The 19,864-nt window shown below is 44.8% G+C and overlaps 1 protein-coding gene across 1 annotated transcript in view; it reads left to right on the top strand.

Moving 5' to 3' along the window:
• Positions 1-234: 234 nt before the first annotated feature.
• The window catches only part of BMP6 (bone morphogenetic protein 6), a 100,667-nt gene continuing 81,037 nt past the window's right edge, over positions 235-19,864 (top strand). The window contains exon 1 of the mRNA XM_068931896.1: positions 235-852. Coding sequence (XP_068787997.1) covers positions 402-852 — 451 coding nt within the window. The 5' untranslated portion in view covers positions 235-401. The remainder of the gene's footprint in view (positions 853-19,864) is intronic.

Here is a 19,864-nt window from a genome sequence, read left to right as displayed (position 1 = left end):
AAAGTTGGGCTCTTCTTCCTCCTCACCTCTCTCCTCTTCCTCCCCCTACCCCACACAGGCACACGCACCCCGCCGCCCCGTCGGCGCGGCGCCCTCGGGCAGCGCCATGCCGAACTGAGCGCGCCGAGCCGGGCCGGGCCGAGCCGAGCCGAGCCGGGCCGGGCCGGGCCGGGCCGGGGCTGGGGTCGGGGCGGCCCCGGGGGACCGGCGGGCTTGCAAGGCGCTAGGGTTGCCCGGCGCCCCCCGGACGGCCATGCGGGGCGGCGGGGGCGAGCTCTGAGCCCCTCCGGCCCCGCCGGGCCGGGCAGTAGCCCGCGCGGGGGCAGGGCTGGAGGGGAGCGGGCAACCCCTGGGGACAGGGGGACGCGGGGACCTCGCCTGCCGCCGCCCGGCCCTGCGCCATGCCGCGGCGGCTGGCCTGGCTGTGCTGCTGCTGGGCGCTGCTGAGCGGCGCCTGCCGCCCCGCGGAGCCCGCGCTGCCCGCGGAGAGCGGCAGCCGCGGGGAGCCGCCGCCCGCCGCCGCCGCCTCGGGCTTCCTCTACCGGCGGCTGAAGTCGCACGAGAAGCGGGAGATGCAGCGGGAGATCCTCTCGGTGCTGGGGCTGCCGCACCGCCCGCGGCCGCTGCCGCGGGAGCCGCCGGCCCCGCCGCCGGGGCGGCTCACGGCGGCGCCGCGCTTCATGCTGGACCTCTACCACGCCCTGGCCGAGGGCGCGGAGGGCGCCGCGGGCGCGGAGCGGCGCGCAGGGCGCCCGCCGCCCGCCACGCCGCCGCCGGCGCCGCCGCTGCCCAGCGCCCAGGACAGCGCTTTCCTCAACGACGCCGACATGGTCATGAGCTTCGTCAACCTGGGTGAGTGCGCGGCGCTGCGCGGAGCGGCGCCCTGCTTGCGCGGCGGCCGGGAGGGGGGGTGGTGCTGAGGGGGCGCGAAAGGTCCGCCGGGCTGGGCGCGCCTCGGCCGGCGAGGCAGCAGGTCTGCCCGCGTCCGCCCAGGTGGCAACGAGCAAGAAATCCCCCCCCCCTTCTCCCCCGGAGAAAAAAAGGGAAAAAACAAAAGAAATCAAGAAAACCACCCCCGAAGGCGGACAGAGTGCGGGGTGTATTTTCACAGTCCTTTTGTCCTGTGTTACAGTGTCGGTTCACGCAGCGTGAACCCCCCTGCGCTCCGCTCTCTGCGCGGCGCTCGGCAGAGCCGCCCGGCTGCCACACGTGGACGTGCGCTGCATCCGCGCTGCGGCGCGCTCCAGCGGTGCACAGCTGCTTGTGGAGCTGGAGCGAAAGACTGTGCCGTGTTACTCCGTGGCATTCTCCCCCCCCTCTCCCCCCCTTTTTTTTAATCATTATTTTTGGAGGGGGTCTGAGCTAGCGTGGTGATGACTGTCTGACTCCGTGTCAGATATTCCTGTGCCTGAGCCCGGGATCGTGATAAAAATCTGTGTCGTGTGGGAATCCTGAAATACGTTCCGTTAGATGTCAGCCTGCTCTTCAAACAAATCATGTTGTCAGCCCGTTGCTAATGTGAAGGGCTCCGAGGTGGGGATTTCAGTGGGAAAGCCGTTAAGCTTTTTACTTGAAGGAGCCCTGAATACTAGACTGCAATTATGAGGAAACAGTGTAATGAGATTCAGCCTAATGTGAAGAATGAAAATATTTCAGTTGGCAAACTGCAGTTCCTTTTTTAGTGAATTCTGATGAAGTTCAAGCGTCTCGGCAAGACAGCTCAAAACTGTGTATCTTTTCCCAAACGGTTCTAGAGCTGCACGTCCAAACTATGATATCCGTGCTTGCAGACATACCTTGTATTGTTAAAAAATAGAAAATGTACATTTCATGCAGTTCCTAACATAGAGCAATGGTATGTCACTGCAGTTGGAAATTTGTCAGAGCTACCACTGGGACTGGTAGATGTATTCAGTAACTTTGTACCAAGGTATAGGTTTTTAGGACAAGTTTTGCTTTAGTACCTGGGGCTGCATGATTTTCATACCTGACCAAAATCCCGCAGCAGGTCAGAAGTGCCCCCGCCTGGCACTGTGAATCAGTATTGAAGGCTTTGTCTACATTGAAATTTGGATGACTCCAATTCCTGCAGACGCAGCTGAGCCCCCCCCCCGGGTGGAGAGTGCTTGCAGCAGCCCAGGGCTGTGTGGGTACATACTCCATATCACCCTCAGAATCTCAACCTTCTTGTTTAAAATCAGCTCAGGTGTATTTATGTGGGGCTGGCGTCTCGGCGCTCTGATGCGTTAGGCTGATATATGCTGAAACTGCCCGGCAGTGACACCAGCAGTCTGTGGTTAGCTCAGACCCTGAGAGATGTGGAAATACTGTATGGATTTTGAATCCAATGCGCAGGTACTTCTGTTCTCCCTTTTGCTGTGCTACTCCCCAGCTCAGCTTCCCCAAACCCGTTTTTCTGAGCGAGTGCAAAACTCGGTGCTCGGTATCTGTCTCTCTTCTTTGCCTTGGGGACCTTCAGGATGTGTACCTGGAGCATGTGAATTTAAGAAGTGCCGTGTCGGGGGTAGCTTTCTGTAATCAGTCCCTATAGCATGTTTTCTTTAAAGGGTGCTAGATTAGGTGCTTGCAAGGTGCTGGGCAGTTCCCAGAGGAGTTGATTTCAGGGAGAAATTGGTGCATATGGTGTTTTTAACAGCCTGCTTTTTAAAGCGCTTGGAAAGCAGTATTAGACAGGAGACCTGAAAGTATTTGTTTCCTTTGAAAATAAAAATATTCAGAAGATTCAAATCAGTTCTGATAGTTTGGATCTAGACACTTATGTAACAACAAGGAAAATTATTCATGTAATGTAGTAAAATAGCACAGTTGAAATGCTAGTTATGAGTTTCAGGAAGTATGAATCAACTTCAGAAATTTCTCATCGACTTCCAAGTTCCGAGTCATAAACTGTAATGTCATTTAACGTGATTGTTTGTTACCAAACTGTTTGCAGATCAACGGACTGAGGCCAAATAACTGTTCTGTTACTCTCTGTAGCTTATCTGACATGTGAGGGATTTTTCTGGGTCCTTCACATGTATATTAATATTTACTTTTCTGCTAAATGGTAATTCATGCCAGAAAACTAGAGGAAAGCTAAGGTTATAGCGCAATATCTGAACTCAAGGTCTGATGGGCGAAAGCCAGCCTGGACTGTGCACTAGCAAAGTGGGTTGTCTTGTTATCGTCCAGAAGACAGAGACACGAAAAATTTGTGGGATCAGAGCAGAAAGGGAAGGCTTCCTGGTCTCAAGGACACTGACTGTTCCAGTAAAGCGGATGCCAAGCGACTGTTAAAACTCACAGCTGAAGTGTCGTTACAAGCAGACGCTGCCTGAATTATTTTATTCGGCAACGTCTGCATGTGATCAGACCTCCTATAAATAACTTCTGTTTGGTTAGAATTGGTTTTCGAAGAGCTTTCGTTGTCCATGTGCAGCCTTAAAGAGTTGTTTTTTCCCTACTGAGATGGCAGCTGCCAGAGAAATCTGACTGATCCGTGTTTTTTGCTTAGAATCAGAAGTGTCCAGTGTTATTTCAGTATACCTAGCGCAGGTAGCATTGAAGATGTGTGTGGCTGTATGCATGTGGAGTAAGATTATAGATATTCTGGCATGACCGTACGCGTGTGTGAAAAAGCTGCCAATGACAGCCACAGCTGAGTGCCCTTTTTTGCCTGAGGGGTGAACACTGTGAGGTGCCCTCAGTTTCCTCTTGCTTCTGCTGCAAGACAGAACTGGGGAATATTTGAGCTGACATTTTCCTTTGTGCTTCAGAGCCATCGTCTAGATCAGCTTCGTGGAGAAATCCTGCTTTGTCCTAAATGTTTACAGCTGTTGATATTCCTTTAAAAGTGCATTCGATTTTTCCAGCCCAGAAAGAGTCACTAGCTTGTAGCCGCTGCTGATTTTAAACATGCAGTGCTCCAGCCCTTCCCATATATATACATATCCCTTCACTCTGGGAATGCAGTGGATGTGTTTTGTACCTGGGGAAGGCTATGTTTCCGTACATGCTCAGTGTGTAAGTCCTCGTCAAGATCTTGCAAGCTGAGGGACTTTGGTGAAGTGAGGCCTCTGGTTACACAGGCAGTTTAGTTATATTGTCCCTGTCTCAAAGGTGACTTCCTGGGAGACAGTTCCTTTAAAAAAATAAAAATAAAAGTGAGGGGCAGAGAGGAGTAGATATTCTGCAAACATAGGGAGTTGCCGTCTTACAGAGAGGATGAGAAATATCAATCTTCAAAGAGCAGTGCCTGGGATTTGTCTTGCCTACCTAATGATGTCTACGCTGCGGTGTAGTCTTGCAAGGCATGGGCAATTCCCGGAGTGGCTAATTTCAGGGGAATGTTGAGCATTCAGCATTTTTAAGAGATGTTTATCACTTTGTTTTATAGAACACCTGGAAAGCAATACTAGGGAGCAGAAATAAAAGTGTTTGTTCCTCTTGGAAGTAAAAACACGCCTACGATTCAAACCAAATAATTTAGATAGCAAATTTCACTTGTTAAGTCACCCAGCAAAACGGAATTTGATAGCACAAACATGCTACCCTAGGTAAACCCATTTTCTGTTACGGACAGATGATCATAAAAGGGTCATTTTAGGTATTTTCATTAAGATGAGATGATTTGCAACCTAAAAGTGTCTGTTTCTTTCCATTTCCCACATAGGAAGTCTAGATAAGTAGCTCGGATATCAGCATCTGTATTTTAGATCTATTTGAGATTTCTCAGACCAACGAGGGTGCCTGAATTCTGTGCCGAGGGAATGGCCGTGTAGAAAGGACCGTGGTGCTGGAAAGGGCATTATGGGCTAGTGTATATCCTCACGGAAACATTGATTTCCTCTTTAGGAACATCCTTTGTGTAAGCGTGGTGCTGGCATGTCTTGTCAGAGTGCTACTGGGAAAATAACGTTTGTTATCCTTTTTTGTTTGACACCTATTGTACCTCCCTTGTGGCATCAAATAGGATTACCTTCTCTTTACCCTCTCAGAGCGACCTGGGGTTGGTATGGAGATCCCTCTTTCAGGGATGACGCTGGACTGACAGCTAGACTCAAGCAAGTGTCCACATATTTTGCTGCCAAGGCTGTTCTAGTGAAAGATTTATCAAGTGCCTCACAACAAATCTCTTCTCTCTAAGTCCAGGAAAAGGAGGAAAGAGGGGTCACTGCTCCAACCAAACTGCAAACTAGTGCTGGGGGCAGTGACAGATCGAAAGTTTCCATGGTTGCCTGGGAATCGTCATTGCCACCGTGGAGTGGAGACGCTCTTCCAGTCCCTGTTTCACTAGCTGATGTCTTTGGAGCAACATAGTGCCTGCCGTGTGTAGTGTGGTTACAGGGAAAAGGTAGGCAGACTCTCGTTTGCTACTTTAAACGTGGCAAGAACTATTCTTTGTACAGTGCAAGATGCTGTGGAACAGGCCTGTGTCAAAATTGAGAAGCTTATCTGATCCCTCATTCATGCCTTCCTATCCAGATATCCACACTGACAAGAAGATGTGTGCTTCCCCTAAGAATAAAACAAGCAATCCAGTGACAGTCTTTGAGGATCCTGCTGTGACCCAAAGCTAGGGCTATTAACGGTTAGATAGCAGTGCAGGGAAAGGCTAAACTAATGGAAAAGTCTAGGGTCAAGGATCATAAAAATGTGCTTTGGAGATGCAGTGCCTGATTATCCATATTATTGTACCTTCTCATGGCAGATAAACAGCCTTGATTCACTGTATTTCTGTACTCTTGGGTAAAGAGTTACCCCTTGTCTGTCAGAAGACCCACAGGTCTTTTGGGAGGATGTAAGGAAAAAAATCAGGGAAAATCCAGAGGTCTGCCAAGCAGTCCTGAAGATCTCTGCGCATCGTCTGTCTGACTCGAGTTGTGACTGCATGTAAAGACTCTTGTATCTTAGAATCCCTAAAACCCGGCAAATTCTGATGCTCCCTACAAGACCCCGGTATCTGCCAGAGCAAGAGTGCTGCCCTTCATTGAAAGTGAGCCACTCCAAAGTCAATGTGGGAGTAGCCGTACAAATGTTCTCTCTGCCCCAGCCTAAAAAGCATCAGCCTATGGATGTGGCATCTTCTAGTCAGGCCCTTCATGTTTTTGGCACAGACACTTAACAGATTTTCTTCTAGGAACGATCTTGCGTGAATCTGTGTCAAGCACCTGTGTCCAAACAACGTCCTTCACTCTGCATGGCTTTTCGTAGGAAGAAAGCAGTGCTACAACACCCCCTGGTTCATTTCTAAAGCAGATGAATTTTTTTAATCTAAAGCATTTGATCAGCCTACCTGTCCTTTTCTGGTATCATGCTTGGTTTCAGGAGATACGAAATTAGGCAACCGAGATGTATCAGGGAAGATTGCCTGATTATATTGACGGGACGATACCATTCATACTGTCATCCCATCTGTTTATACTCTTGGCCACATGTTGTAAAGGTCAAGACATCTACTCACAGAGAATGACTGGAGTGTGCGATGCTGCGTATCTGACTGTGCTGCCAGCTGGCTGTGTAAAGCCTCGCTCTCTCGGCATGCGAGCAGCATCCTCCACGTGTGTCTAGAACAGGCCAGTATTAGAAATCATGAAGCTGATGACGGGAATGACTCTACTGACTTCTGCCAAACCTTGTGTACTGAGCTGCAATGCCAGGATCGGTCCCAGGTGTCCAACAGCAGTCTTATGTTTGCTGTTCAACTGATGCAGCTCAAGGTCCTGGTTTATGTCATTTTCTTGAAGTAGTCATTGCTTTTTAGTCACCTGCTAATGGGCAGCTAACTGATGACATGATTAAAGAAGATTAAAAACAAGCAGTTAACCATGGTCCTTTGATGGATGTCTGCTTGACGTTATTTTTAGAAGTCCTCAGCTCCTTTGGACTATGAATTTGAGGGAAGCAACGACCACAGTTTCTCTGCCTCTGCACAGGAGCCTGGAGCACTTGTGGCTCCAAGAGAAGCTGCTATTTAAAGGCATTTCCGCGTGCACACATGCAGCGTGACGTTGCACAGGTGTGCGTGTGCACCTACAGCAGAGTACACAAGGACTGCAGCATCTCTGTAAGCAACTGGTACTGTAGTGTAGATGATCGTTCTTCCAGCTACTCTCTGGTGAAATTAATAGGCAGAAATACTTGGAAGCGGAATGTGAGATGGTTTGTCAAGTCTTAACTTTCAGTGACCTTCCTCAGCTTGTGTTTGTGAGTTGAGAAAGAGAATGAATTAATTCTTATGTGTCATAAATTACACGAGGTCCCCTGTGTGGAAGTGCTGCTAGGGATTATTGTTAATTCTTACTCTGCACTGTCAAAATTAGTGGGGGACAAAATTGTAAAAGCTGTATATCTAGGTATAAGTGTCATCTGGACAATGCTATTGGAACCAGACCATGTGGTAATAGGAGACCTATTCCCTGTCTTAGGAAAACTTTTCAGAGCTTGAAAATTTATACTGTCTTAAATTCGGATGAAATGTTGAAGCTTTACTTATAGCAAAAAAAGTTGTAATTGGGAAAAATTAGTATTGCCAAACCGGTCACGATTAATTCAAATCCAATTTTGTATTTTGCACTGTAAATAAAAGTTACATTTTGAAATAGAGACCCAAATATTTTATTTTAAAAATACAAAAGCAACACTTCCCAGTTTTCTTCTCCAAAACAGAAAAAAGACGAAACCAAGCTGTTTCTTATACAAAAGCTCTCTTTTGGCAGTTTTCTTTCGGGTGAATGTTGTTTCCTCATAAAATCGTCCAACCATCTCTGTCAGGGATGTCTTGAGCTGAGCTCCTGCAAGGACTTGCTGTTCTTGGAGCCCTGTGCCTCTGCTTCAGTGGTGGTAGGTTCTTGCTGAATCTAACCCAGCGTATCACTGTGGTGGCGTTCTCTCTCATAGTTTTAAATATAAACTTTTAAGTGGTGTTTGTGATTTTGGAGGAAGGAAGGTGGTGTTTAGACTTTCCATGCCATGGAGGCATGATTATTTTTAAGTAATCTTGCATCATTGCTAAGTTGTACAAAATTAGAGGAAGGTACAAGTTACTTACGGCACAAACATTCCCATTGTGTGTTTCTGCTGTTTCCCAACACTTGCACAGGAACTCTCTTTTTAGGTACAATTACTACTAGTAGTTTAGCACTTCTGTTTTACCATTTATACAGTAATGTGCAGTAGAGAGCAAATAACATCACCTGAATGGAAAACATTGTTCTCGGGTGAGAGATTTGCATGTGTTTTAGCAGCCATCACAACAGAGCTTGGGAGACCACGGTTAAGATCCAGAACGTCTTCCTTTGCGTGCCTGCTTCGTAGGATGGTGTTCGGTCCTACCTAAGTGCCCTCTTCAATGCGTGGAGAAGGACTGCGTATTTCAGCCTGGCGATCACCAGGCTTGTCAAGCTGAGATAGAACCCGCTGACCAGTTTTCAGCTTTCTTTCAACCTTTTTTTTAATCACGGCCAGAAGGCAAGGAGGAGCAGTGCCTCCTTCCTCCTTCTCCGTGGCTTGCATTCTTGCTCCTCGTTCCTCCTTCCTCCTCCTCTGTGGCTTGCAGCAGATGTGGGCGTCCCTGCATGCCGAGGAGGCGCTCCGCTCCTGCGGGAGCGCTGTGGCCGCGCGGTTTGTGCCCCGTCAGCACCCGGCAGGCACCCGGGCGGCCCTGCCGGGCGGGGGGGGACATGGGGCATGAGCTCCCCCGGTTTCCCAGGATGGTGACTTTGGGGGGAGCCCTGGCCCTTAGCTGCTGCCAGGGTGTTACGGGCAAAACCAGCTTAATTAAAGAAACCAGGTGCGAATGGGTTTACCGGGGTGTCGAACAAATCATGCTGGACTTTGGTGTCTGAACCCTATTTCCGATCGAGAGTCTAGGTTTCCTTCATTTCCTATTGGTTAGGCTCCCAGGCTAAGAGACAGCCATGTAGGGCTGGGTGTTTTTGCTTGTTTGTTTGTTTTTGTTTGGGGTCTTCTTTTTCTTTTTTTGGTGATGGCATGTGTTGTTTTTTTTTTGTTGTTTTTAAGGGCACAAAGATTTTGACAGAACTGCCTGCAGCGCTTTTTTACATTACAGTGTTCATCATAGCACAATGGCAGAATTGAATCAGTGGTAGCAACAGTGGGAATTTTTGGCAAAAAAGTATAATGTAGACAGAGCCGAAGTGTTCTGCTAACTAAAACAGTAGCTGTATTTTATGAGAGCTAGACATGACTGTTTTGATCCAATGTGGTGTTAATCACAAGAATACATAACTGCTTTCCTATGAACTTTCCCCTTAAAAATATCCAATGATATCACCTGATGTTTTGCGCGAATGGTCAGTATAACCAGAATTTAGAACAGCTGGCTCCATATAAACTTGGAATATTCATAGGTCAAATATTAGTGTATAAATAAAAACATTTTGAAAATGAAAACAGAAGCACAGTATTTGAAATATACTCAGTGAGCAGATGTACTTCATGGCTTGAATAGCTTTACAAATTAATCAAGACAGTATTAACACTTGTTCTGCAGAAGTCAAATTTCCCAGTAGTAAATGAGAAAGTGTTTTCAAACAGTATTCCAAAGATGTGTTATTCCATGTATTTTAATGGTCTTTTGCACTAAGAAAGAAGTATGAATCAGCTATTTGAAGCCCCCTTGTAAATAAGATATATTTAATCAAACCAGAATCTTGCTACTGGCAAGGAGAGTCGCGATTTCTGTTACCAAGTGCAAGTTCTAAAATATGCTGGGTTTAAACCACATCTATAAAAATGTTCATGGTGTAGCGTGTGCTATTTTGTGCAAGTGCAGGCGCAGTATTCTTATCTTGTCATTTACTGCATTACATTCACGTGGCATATATGGTCAAGGTATTAGACACTGTGTTTGCATAAGGGCGAAAGGGTGACATAATGTCTATTAAAGCGTAGTCACTTAGCTCCACACCAGGCAACAAGGAGCATTTAAAAAATGAAGACAGATTAAAGCTTGTGGGTTGTGATGTTCACGCCCACGGGGAAAGAGGAGTTGGAGAGAAGGGTCTATAGTTTGTCTGAAACGGAGGTGCGTTATTGCATCATTGTGTCTCCTGACTGTTACTCCCTGGAGTTTCCAGACCGTTGGAGAGATGAATCAGGGAGAATAAAACCAAAAGCAGTCAATCCAAGTCCTCTTAAATAGGAATAAAATCATCCAAATAAGTTGGAAAAAATGTTGAACTGTAACAAGCACGTACAAGACACAAAATACTTGTCTGCCTGTGTCTTTGTATACTGTATTATAGCAGTTGTTTAGATATGAACACTTACTGTAGCTTAACGTATGTATTTTTCAAACCTCATTAAAAGTATCTGTAATAGGAATCTGTATGAGGGAATGAAGACGCAGTGGGTGCTTTAATTCCACCTAAACTTGGTTGAGGGCGGCAGAATTTTGTGTCACAGATAGAGGGGCAAGCTACATTTGAATGGTTCCAAATAACCACAGATTTAAAAGGTATTCTTTAATTGACACCTGCTTCCCCGGGGGGAAACAAAGGAAGGAAAACGGAATTCTCTCTGTCAGTTCACTGTGGACTTTCCATTAATATTTCTTCTCATGCCCACACTGGTGGTTCAGTCCAGCTCAGGCGTGACAAACAGACCTCTCTGTGTGCAGGAAGAGAGAGGGATGCAGCAGGTAACAGTGATGCCTTAGGAACTTTTAATCTGTTTTTTTCATCGTGCCAAGTCCAACTTCTCAACAAGTTTGCGTTCAAGCAGCGAGAGGATTTTCCACAAGCAGTATCCTGACCTTTTTTGCCTTATTGTGGTCATAGGCGACTGCCTTTGGATCCCAGAAACAGGACATCTGCTCTTGCCACTGGCTACTGCGGCACGATGCAAGGTGCCCTGGTCTGAAGAGGCAACATGCAGGCAACATAATGCACCTGGTCCTTGCTGGCCTATGGAGAGTTAGGGATCAGACGTCTGTGTCACGCATGTCTCCGGTTAGTAGCAAGGAATGCTGAACACTGAGATACAAAGCCAGGCTTTTAAAATATCAATAACAGCCCTGGAAAAGTAGAAAATTTTGAATCCCAGTTAAGAAGATGTGTGCTTATTTTTAAGGATCAAATTTTTAGTGAACTGGCAGGATTGATTTGGTAGTGTTTCTGATCATTAAATATGCTTTTCTCGTTGCAGTTAACATGCAGGCTGTGCACGATTTTAATGCAAAATAGTAGGAACATAGTTCTAAAATTTAAGTCTGGTATGTAATTGATATTTGAATGGACATGCAAAGATTTGATCTGCAAATACAGAAGGCAGGTGCTTGACTTAAATGATGAAGACTGAAAAGTAAACCCTTCATTTCAGAAAAGCAGCAGTCTCTTTTGCCCAGTAAACTGTCATCCTGAGACAGTATTTTGAGCTTGCAGACCCTTTTACTTAATTATTGTAACATCAAAAGTCTTTGACATGAAAGGGACCAAGCAGTGGCTATACCAGATAATGACTTGTTTATAAAAATAATGTAAACAGCATATGAAAAGGATAAACATGCATGTCCTGCCAAAATTCACTGTACGTTCTGCAGGCTTTAGTAATTGTGAATCTCTTGGCTTGCCCTTTCAATTTATTTTCACACACACACACACACACACACACAAAAGAGGAGGACGGGAAGAAAGAAAAAAGGGAGAAATAAAAAACGTTCTCATATTTAAGGAGGTTCCAACTTATTGTAGTATGGGAGATAGCTGGAAAGAAAATATATGTTTGTTTAACACAATACAGGAGATATTTTCACTTTGAGATCTGTCTGTGTTTTGTCTCTTGCGTGTGATAGTTTTTACACTTTAATGATTGTAACAGCTGTGCCATCCAAAAATGTTCCATTCTGCAGGATATGGAATGCTCATTACTTGTTAGACAATATAAAGATATTACTCTGCCTTTTATCCAGGGCCTCAAAACACTTCATAAAGGTTGAAGTCTCCCAATGTGCTCTGACTAATGTGAATCGCTATTATACTCATTTTCCAAATGGCTAAAATGAGGCTCAGAGTGCATGACTGGACCAGGGCTACGATGAGATCCTTGAAATTCTTACTTCCAGTCCTATGATCTAACTGCTAAACCACACTCCACATTACTGTGTTGGCAGGTATCCAAGTGACTTGTCGAGTCAGTGGAACAGTACAATCTTATTCAGTAAAATCAGTCTATCTTCAGGTCACAATGTTAGTCAGTTGGAGGCTGAGAGTTCTCACTTGCCGTATGTTTTAGTCCTTTCCACATGTGAGTCTTTCTCATCAGTGCTGCAAAACCTGTATATTCTATTTCTACTCTCTATTAGGGATACGAGTCCTCAGGCATGCTTGAAAACATAGTTTAATATCAGTAATCCCTCTGATCTTTGTGGGTACTATCCGAATACAAATCTTTACCCCAAATCCATTTGCATATAATGTCTATTATTTGTGCAAAGTGATGGGTTTTGCAAAAAACGTGACTATTCCTGTTAGGTCTCTGAAATAATAATGATACAGGAAGACTTCAGTGCAGTAGGTAGTACTATGAGCGTGTACGTGTATTTACGGGAGGGAGCTCGGAGAGCTGCGAGAGGCTAACCCTCTATTATCTGCAGTACAAGAGCTACCTGTCCTGACCAGGCCCTGTCAGAAGTCACCGTAGTAGCATAAACTAACAGGGGAAGCTGTGTACTCGGGGAAAACCAGGGGGTAGCGAGCAGAATCTTTTTCCTCCGTGTCTCTAGCTTTCTGATTTACAGAGTGAAGCAAATTTTTGATCAAACGTAGCAGGTGGTGAGAAGGGGAGTACAGGATTTCCGAGGCAGAGGGAGAGCTGCAGTCGTTCGCACTGGAGGTGCTAGGCCAGCCGTGGACTTTCAACCTTTCTGCGAGCCACGGTTGGAAAATGTGCCGTTTAACCACAAAAACCAGAAGCGCGTCAGCGCCGCGAAAGCATCATCGGAGTGAGCCAGTGTTGGGGCTAGCAGCAGCTCTACCCTATACATCCCATAGGAGTAGGTGGCACAGGGGCAGAGTCTGTAGGTGCCCGGCCACAGGGCGAGACTTTGCCTCCTAGATCCCATGCTGGAAGGGAGGCAGTCAGCGACATCTGCCCTGAGCTCTTTCTGCTTTTGATGGTTTTCTCAGCAGATACCGATGTCTGGGGAGCTAAAATTAGGTCCAAATATGGTTCTATTTTTAATATAAATTGAGTGAACTGTAGCTTAATCCTTTCTGAAAATAGTTCTGTTTTTTGCACGTGTTGAAGCACAGCTGTTGTATATGGACATAAGTTGGCACGCAAGAAAAACTGAATGGGATGCATGGGAGAGAGGTCACAGGTTAGCCCATTTTTAACTGGAAACTATTGGGGAGGCTAGTAAAGGTTTAGTTGACTTTTGGTAATATGGAGACAGTGAAAGCGGTATGCTTAGGTAAAGCAATGTCCGTGCTGAAGGGAGACAAAAGGTAGCCGTTCTTCTCGGTTAAGTTAACTGATAGTTTTATTAAGAAGCTCTGAATAAAAATATAATGTAATGGCTGAAGTCAGTATAATGACTCCTTTATGTTCAGGAGCTATTGGATTTGGGTCTGTCTGATACATTTGCTATCGCTGATCTCAGTAAAAACAATTTTATGGGGTCCCAAAACATTCTGTTCCTTCTGGCAGTGGTGGAGCTGGCAGCTGTGATTCACTAAGACTTGAAGAGATAGTCCATTAATTCATGGCACTTTCCAGAATAAACATGGCAAATCTCCTCTGAAATAACACACGGTAAATCCTCGTTGTCACTCAAAACTGCGCATTTGTCTTCAGAGAGGGGTAGTAAAAGAAGCTGCTCATCTCTTAGTGAATGGGAAAATAAATAGAAGATGAATTGTGCATTGTGTTATGCTTGACATAGCAAAGCTTCGGGTAGAATAACAGCAGACCTTCCCTAATGTGTTATCCATGTTAAAGGAGGACGTAATCTAAATAGTGCCCACTAGGCAGATTATCAGTTGATGTAAACTGTCACAGCCCTCCGGTGTGCATCCACAGTGGGAGCTGCAACCTTTCGAGTCTTGCTGTGGACCTGCTCTCTTACCCCAGGCACTTTAACTCTTTGGGAAAGACCGATTTCAGCACCTCTCCACGTTGGCTCTTTCTCTGTGCTGTAAGATTTCTGGAGGTTGTTGCAAGTTTGAATTGCTTAGAGTGCACAGATGTTTTGTGAAGCTTGTTATTTTCTGTTGGAGGTTATGAGTCAGATTACTGTTACCAAAATGTTTATGTGAAATCATTTCTGAGTCATATATTTGCATCATATACAACCTGTCTGACAATCAAAACATTCAGCACTCAGCTAATGATTATACTAAGTTTTCCAACACTCTGCTCCAACATAACATAATTACGCAGCAAAGTGCAATATATTACTTTGACAGAGTTCTTCGTGTGTCTTGTAGTGTCAGAACATCATAATTGCTATTATTTGAAATTATCAGATAAATATGTACTTTATTGGATGCAGCAAAGTTAAAAATAGTGAGAGGCAGTCCCTCAGAAACCAAATGCTCTGCAGCTATTCCTGGAAGCTTACTTTTTCAGGCTCCAAGTAAGTATAAATTTCAAGAAGTTCTGCAGTGATTTTAACCTTTTTCCGTCTGGAGAGTTATCTGATTAGGGTTTATTACTGAATTAACGGACAGTTGTGAATATCTGCGTGGAAAAATTGTTTGAATACCATGATTTGGCAGCTGCCTAGAAGGCTGTTTGGTAGTTTCTGTATAATGCAGTTTATAAGATGGAACTAGAGTATTTTTAACAGCGTGGAAAACATAAACAGTCTGTAAACTACAACGTAATGCATAGTGTGTTTATCTGTTGTATAACTTCCAGCATAAATAGGGGTCACTTTAAAAAAATTCTGAGTAAATAAAGCAAACACTTAAAATTGTATTTACCTACTGGGTGTGAGAACTTGGGGCAGGACTGTTCATTGCCTCACCCCAATAAAACGAGGAACTCCTCTTTAATTGTTCTTCTAAAACAGGATAGGGGGAAACACAAAACAACCCTTCCCCCCCAACTTTGTGTTAAGAAAACAGCCAAGGAGACCAAAAATACATAGGGGCGTAGCACTGTTCTTGTATTTGTTTTTAAATAACTTTCGCTGCAAAAGCATGTGGATATGGAAATGGAAAGTGATTTTAGGGCTGACTTGTCTGAAGTTTGGTTTACAGTCTTCTGGAATTGGCTTTTTGGGAGCCCAGTTACAAGTGTGAAGGGCACTGGCAGGTCCTTTTAAGTATAAAATATCTTCAGGTTTCATCACTTTTACTAAACTGGCACAGTGCGAAGTGCAGGATGGATTATGATGACATTCTTTATATTTGCAGTGAAAAAAGTATGGACAATACAGCAATGGACTTCCCTGGCTATAAGTGTCTGGACTATGCTTGCTATTTATATAATTAGCGAGCCCGCGTTTGGAGCAGTAAGAGGCTTCCCCATGCAGTGTTAGCGAGCACCATCCTTGCTTACCCACTCTCCTTGGCCAGCGTCAATGGCAAATATATAATTGGACTATGAGGACCAATATATTGTAAAGTGTAGTGGAAAATGCCAAAAAAAAAAAGTCTGTTGGATGAAGTCCATTTGTCCTGTGCTAATTTCTAGCCCTGTAAACAAACACAGCTGCTGAGTCTAGAATCAGTGCTCAGAGTGGTTAAAAACAGTGATGCATTGCTAGTGAGATCACGGCAGAAAAAATATGTAACATATGAGGCTGCATTTAGGATCAGGACTATCCTCAACTCTGATTAATTGTTTCTATTTGTATGTTTTCATCTATTTATGATACTGTAGAGTAACTTGAACGTAGAGGTGGCTTTTTAAATTGCCAGACCATTCAGCTGAGACTGTCAAGAGTATTAAGTGTTGATGAGCCAGTCGTAATGAACTTTTGTAAAGGGGTCTGAATTGGTGACCAAAGGCTTAAAATATGTATATGTACGTATTTCATATTTCTCTTTCTCATACCAGTATGTCATCAGTTTGGTCATCTGAGCTTTGTTACTGTTTGTTACTCTCTCTCTCTCTCTCTCTCTCTCTCTGTTTCTCTCTCTCTCTATGTATATGTATAAATAGTTATGTATGTGTATTTAAAGATCTGTGTAGGGAGATCTGTCTATCATTTCGCCTTTACCAAAATGTCTTTAGAAGTCCTCGATGAGTGAACGAGGGGCACGAGGCTTCAAACACAAGAAAGCTTGAGGCCAAGCCTGCTAGGTCATTGGCAAATGCTGCAGCACGCACTTACACTGTAATTTGTCTTGTGGCCTAGTTATGTGTTTTGACATCCTTGAGCTGACTAATTGCTCTGGGGAAAAAAATGAAGTAAAGAATGGTCTTGGTTACTGTAGTAGAAAAGACAGCTTCCAACCCTCTGTCCATCACATCAATTATTTAGTCACTGTTGTACATTCATCCCAAGACCTAGCACAGTAGGTCTCCTATGGCTTACCACAATGCAATTAAATAACGCATTTGACATCATTTTGTGCATCACCTATCCTAACCAAGGATTAAAGAGCTTGGCTTTGGAAAAAGAGAAGGCTAAAGGAACTAGATAGTTCAGGTGAAAAGTAGTGGAGAGAAGGTATTGCAGAATATAAATCAACAAGTACAGTTCAGGCTGGGACCTGAGGAAGAATTATTTGAGAATTCTCCAGTGCAGCCCACGCACGTATATACCAGCTCTATTGAGGAAGGCTGGGTTATCATGGTCCAAATGTTCTCTGTGAAGGATTCACTTTTGTCAAAGCTATGATGGTATACCTGTAGAGTTTTTTTTTTTTTTTTTTTTGGTTAGGAGTCTTGCCTGGTCTTTGGCTGGCTTGCCCATACCTGGGTGGGAAGTCCTGCCTTCTCTGCAGCTTGCTTTGGGCTCTGTGATTTACTGGGGGGCTTCTGGGACCTCCTGGCTCTCTGTCGTTCCTCCTGCCCGGGTTGGCTGGCCAGGTTGCCCCAAAGACCTTACAGGGGCAAGTTGTCTCTCTTTGCAAGCCTGGGCCTGCGCGGTTTGGAGAGCGGAGGGTGGCGCCCTGTCAGAAGAACCCTCTGTAGCGAGGTGGAGCACCAGGGCTTTCCGTGCCCATGGGTCCAGGGGATGCCACCATGCGGGCTCATGCAGAAATGGGGATTTTCTGTGGAAAACTCCTAAATCTGGGGTTTCATTACAAGCTCAGAAAAAAGCGTATTTTGTAAAATTAAAATCTTCTGTGAGATAGATGTTTTTCTGTAAACAGCTCTAGTTTGAAAGTCACGGTCATTTTGTAACCATCTGGGTCTTTGCTTCAAAGCACACTAGTTGGTCCAGTCTACACCCTCTCACGGCATGTGGTGGTGCCACCCTATCTAGAAACTCCATTTCTTAACTTAGAAATAATTGGGTGCCAGAATTGCTATATACCCAACTGTGCTGTCATAACTTTTGTTGTGTCTGTAGAACATGACCAAGGCACATGAGTGGCCCAGATCCTGGAAACTCTCTTTGCTGTTATCCCTACTCAACTATATACTGACACGGAGAATTTAATTCTCCAACTGTCAGTCTGGCACTTTCCATAAACACTAAATTGACTCAGAGTGGCTAGGTCTAGTGCTATAAAACATACTGTTTGGGTCTTATTGCCAAGAAAAAAAAAAACCTGTAAATAGCAGACTTACAGCATAGGGGCTCATTTCTGTGCTTATGCTTTTTACATTTCCATTTTTGCACCAGCTTGGCAAGAAGTTAACTTAAATGTCAAAACTATTTTTATGTAAATATATGCATTATTGAATCTCTTACTCATAAAGCAAATAGTACTTTAAACCCACACAAAACAGCTGAAGCTATATATATTTTCTCACTACTGAATTTGGCTTTTAGTAACTTGGAGTTGACTGTCCAAAATAAAGTTAGGAATCAAGGGCACTTTATTTTCCAGCGAGTAACATATGTATTCTTGGCTTTGGACTGTACCAATTTAGGATGGAAGAAAACATGCTTTTGTACTACAGGTACTCTTAGCAATTGAAAAAAGAGAGAGAGACAGAGAGAGGGAGAGAGCATGATTAAATCAAGACAAGAGAGAGCGAGAGCGTGTGAGAGAGAGACCACGATTAAATCAATACGTTATTTTTAAATTAGCAAGCTTTTCTAAAGTTCTGCAAAGCTACAGAAAAATAAGAATGAACGCTAAGAAACCTTGAAGGCTTTGATATCCAACAGTGCATTTGTAATGCGTTTCTCCTGCTGAAAATTCAGCTTAGTGCCAGATTCTGAGGCCATAGTTATCTAGAATAAGGGCTGTAGCCTGCAAATAGTCCTGTAGATTTCATTGATGCTGTTTCAAGAGCAGGGACAGCAAAACCTGCACTTAGTAAGTGCAAACAAAAACAAAATAGAGTTTAGGGATTACGTACCAAGACCAGGTTGTAATGACCTGAAAGGGGATGCTCGCTGTCATTCTTGTAGTTCATGGCCATTTCACACTTTTTCTTGTACCTCTGACCTCCTGCCTGTGGGAAGTTAGCTAAGGTCAGTATCTATTCCTGAAATTAAAGGGAGAGGTTCTCCGGAATTTCATGCAAACAAGAACTTGTTCCTGAATCCAAAAAACACTTGCCAGGAGTCTGCCACAGTCTCCTGGTGGTTATCCATCTTACTGCTATCCACTGCACCTGCAACATGAAAGCAGTCAGAGCAGAACTAGCTATTGATTTTTGCTTTGGCCTGTGCTGAAAGCAGGACTCCCCTGAGTATATTTGCTGCTAGGGCGTTCAGGCTGACGAGGATCCAAAGAAACAAGGCGGGAGAAGAGGGGGGAATCCTCAGCAGAATTGCCTACGATCTGTCAACCCTGATTTCAATTAGGTTTTTAAATCGATTATCTAGCCATCTCGGGCAAATGAATTGTGGTCTGAATTGTTTGGAAACTGCCATCTTTGGGTCGTAAAATATTTGTCTGTCACTAATTGTGGCATAAAGTGTGCACATGGATATTTGTGCACTGTCTTGTTTGGATAAACCCAAACTGTATTCAAGGAGAAAAAAATCAGAGTGCTTTTTGAAGCAGGTGGGCTGTGAAAGCAGCCTTGGTTATCTGAGGCTGAGGTGATTGTGAAGCACAACTGGGGAAAACCCCTGCAAGAGGAAGGAAAAATGTAAAATAATGTCAGCTACAATCACCAGCAAAATTTGAAATATCCTACCAGTGTCGAAGCAGATGCTGCAGTTGGTCGGGGTGGTCACGTCCAGCCAGTGACTTGGGCAGGCTACACGCGTCCAACCTCTGGGCCACAGAGAAGGAGAGGAGAAATAGCGGGGGCAGGAGGAATAAGGTGAACCAAAGAGGAAGGTGTACGTGCAGGTGGTGTTGATCTCTCCCACACAGGGCAACTCTGTAAGTTAGCCTTGGAGCAGGAGGAGTAGGCACGTGATTTTTAAGGAGGGTGTTTAAGAGATTTTAGTTTTCTAAAACTAATGTTTTCAGCTGGATGAAATCATAGCTCTTGTTGATGCTGTTTTTGATTATTTTACCTCTTATTTCATGTTTCCTCGTTTGCCTGATCCAGGCCTGTATAAGCACTAGTTAACGGTGCCTTGTTGCTGTGGAAGTCTAGATGCATGGAGGAGGCAAGAGTTACAGTTTTTATTAGACCAACCAATAGAGCTGAGAAAATACACCCGCTCGCTCTCAGCTGCAAAAGCCCTTCTGTTGGTGAAATCATCTGAACCCTCTCCTCTGACAGGAGCAAGTTTGAGTGCGTGTGCTTTTGAGGAGCTTCCCCGGGAAACCCGTAATGGGGAGAGCGCCCCAGTGGTGTGGGG

The sequence above is a fragment of the Struthio camelus genome, chromosome 2 (genome assembly GCF_040807025.1).
Source record: "Struthio camelus isolate bStrCam1 chromosome 2, bStrCam1.hap1, whole genome shotgun sequence".
In the NCBI taxonomy this organism is placed as follows: domain Eukaryota; kingdom Metazoa; phylum Chordata; class Aves; order Struthioniformes; family Struthionidae; genus Struthio; species Struthio camelus.
Note: the sequence above shows the minus strand (reverse complement) of the source record. Positions and strands in the feature narration are given on the sequence as shown.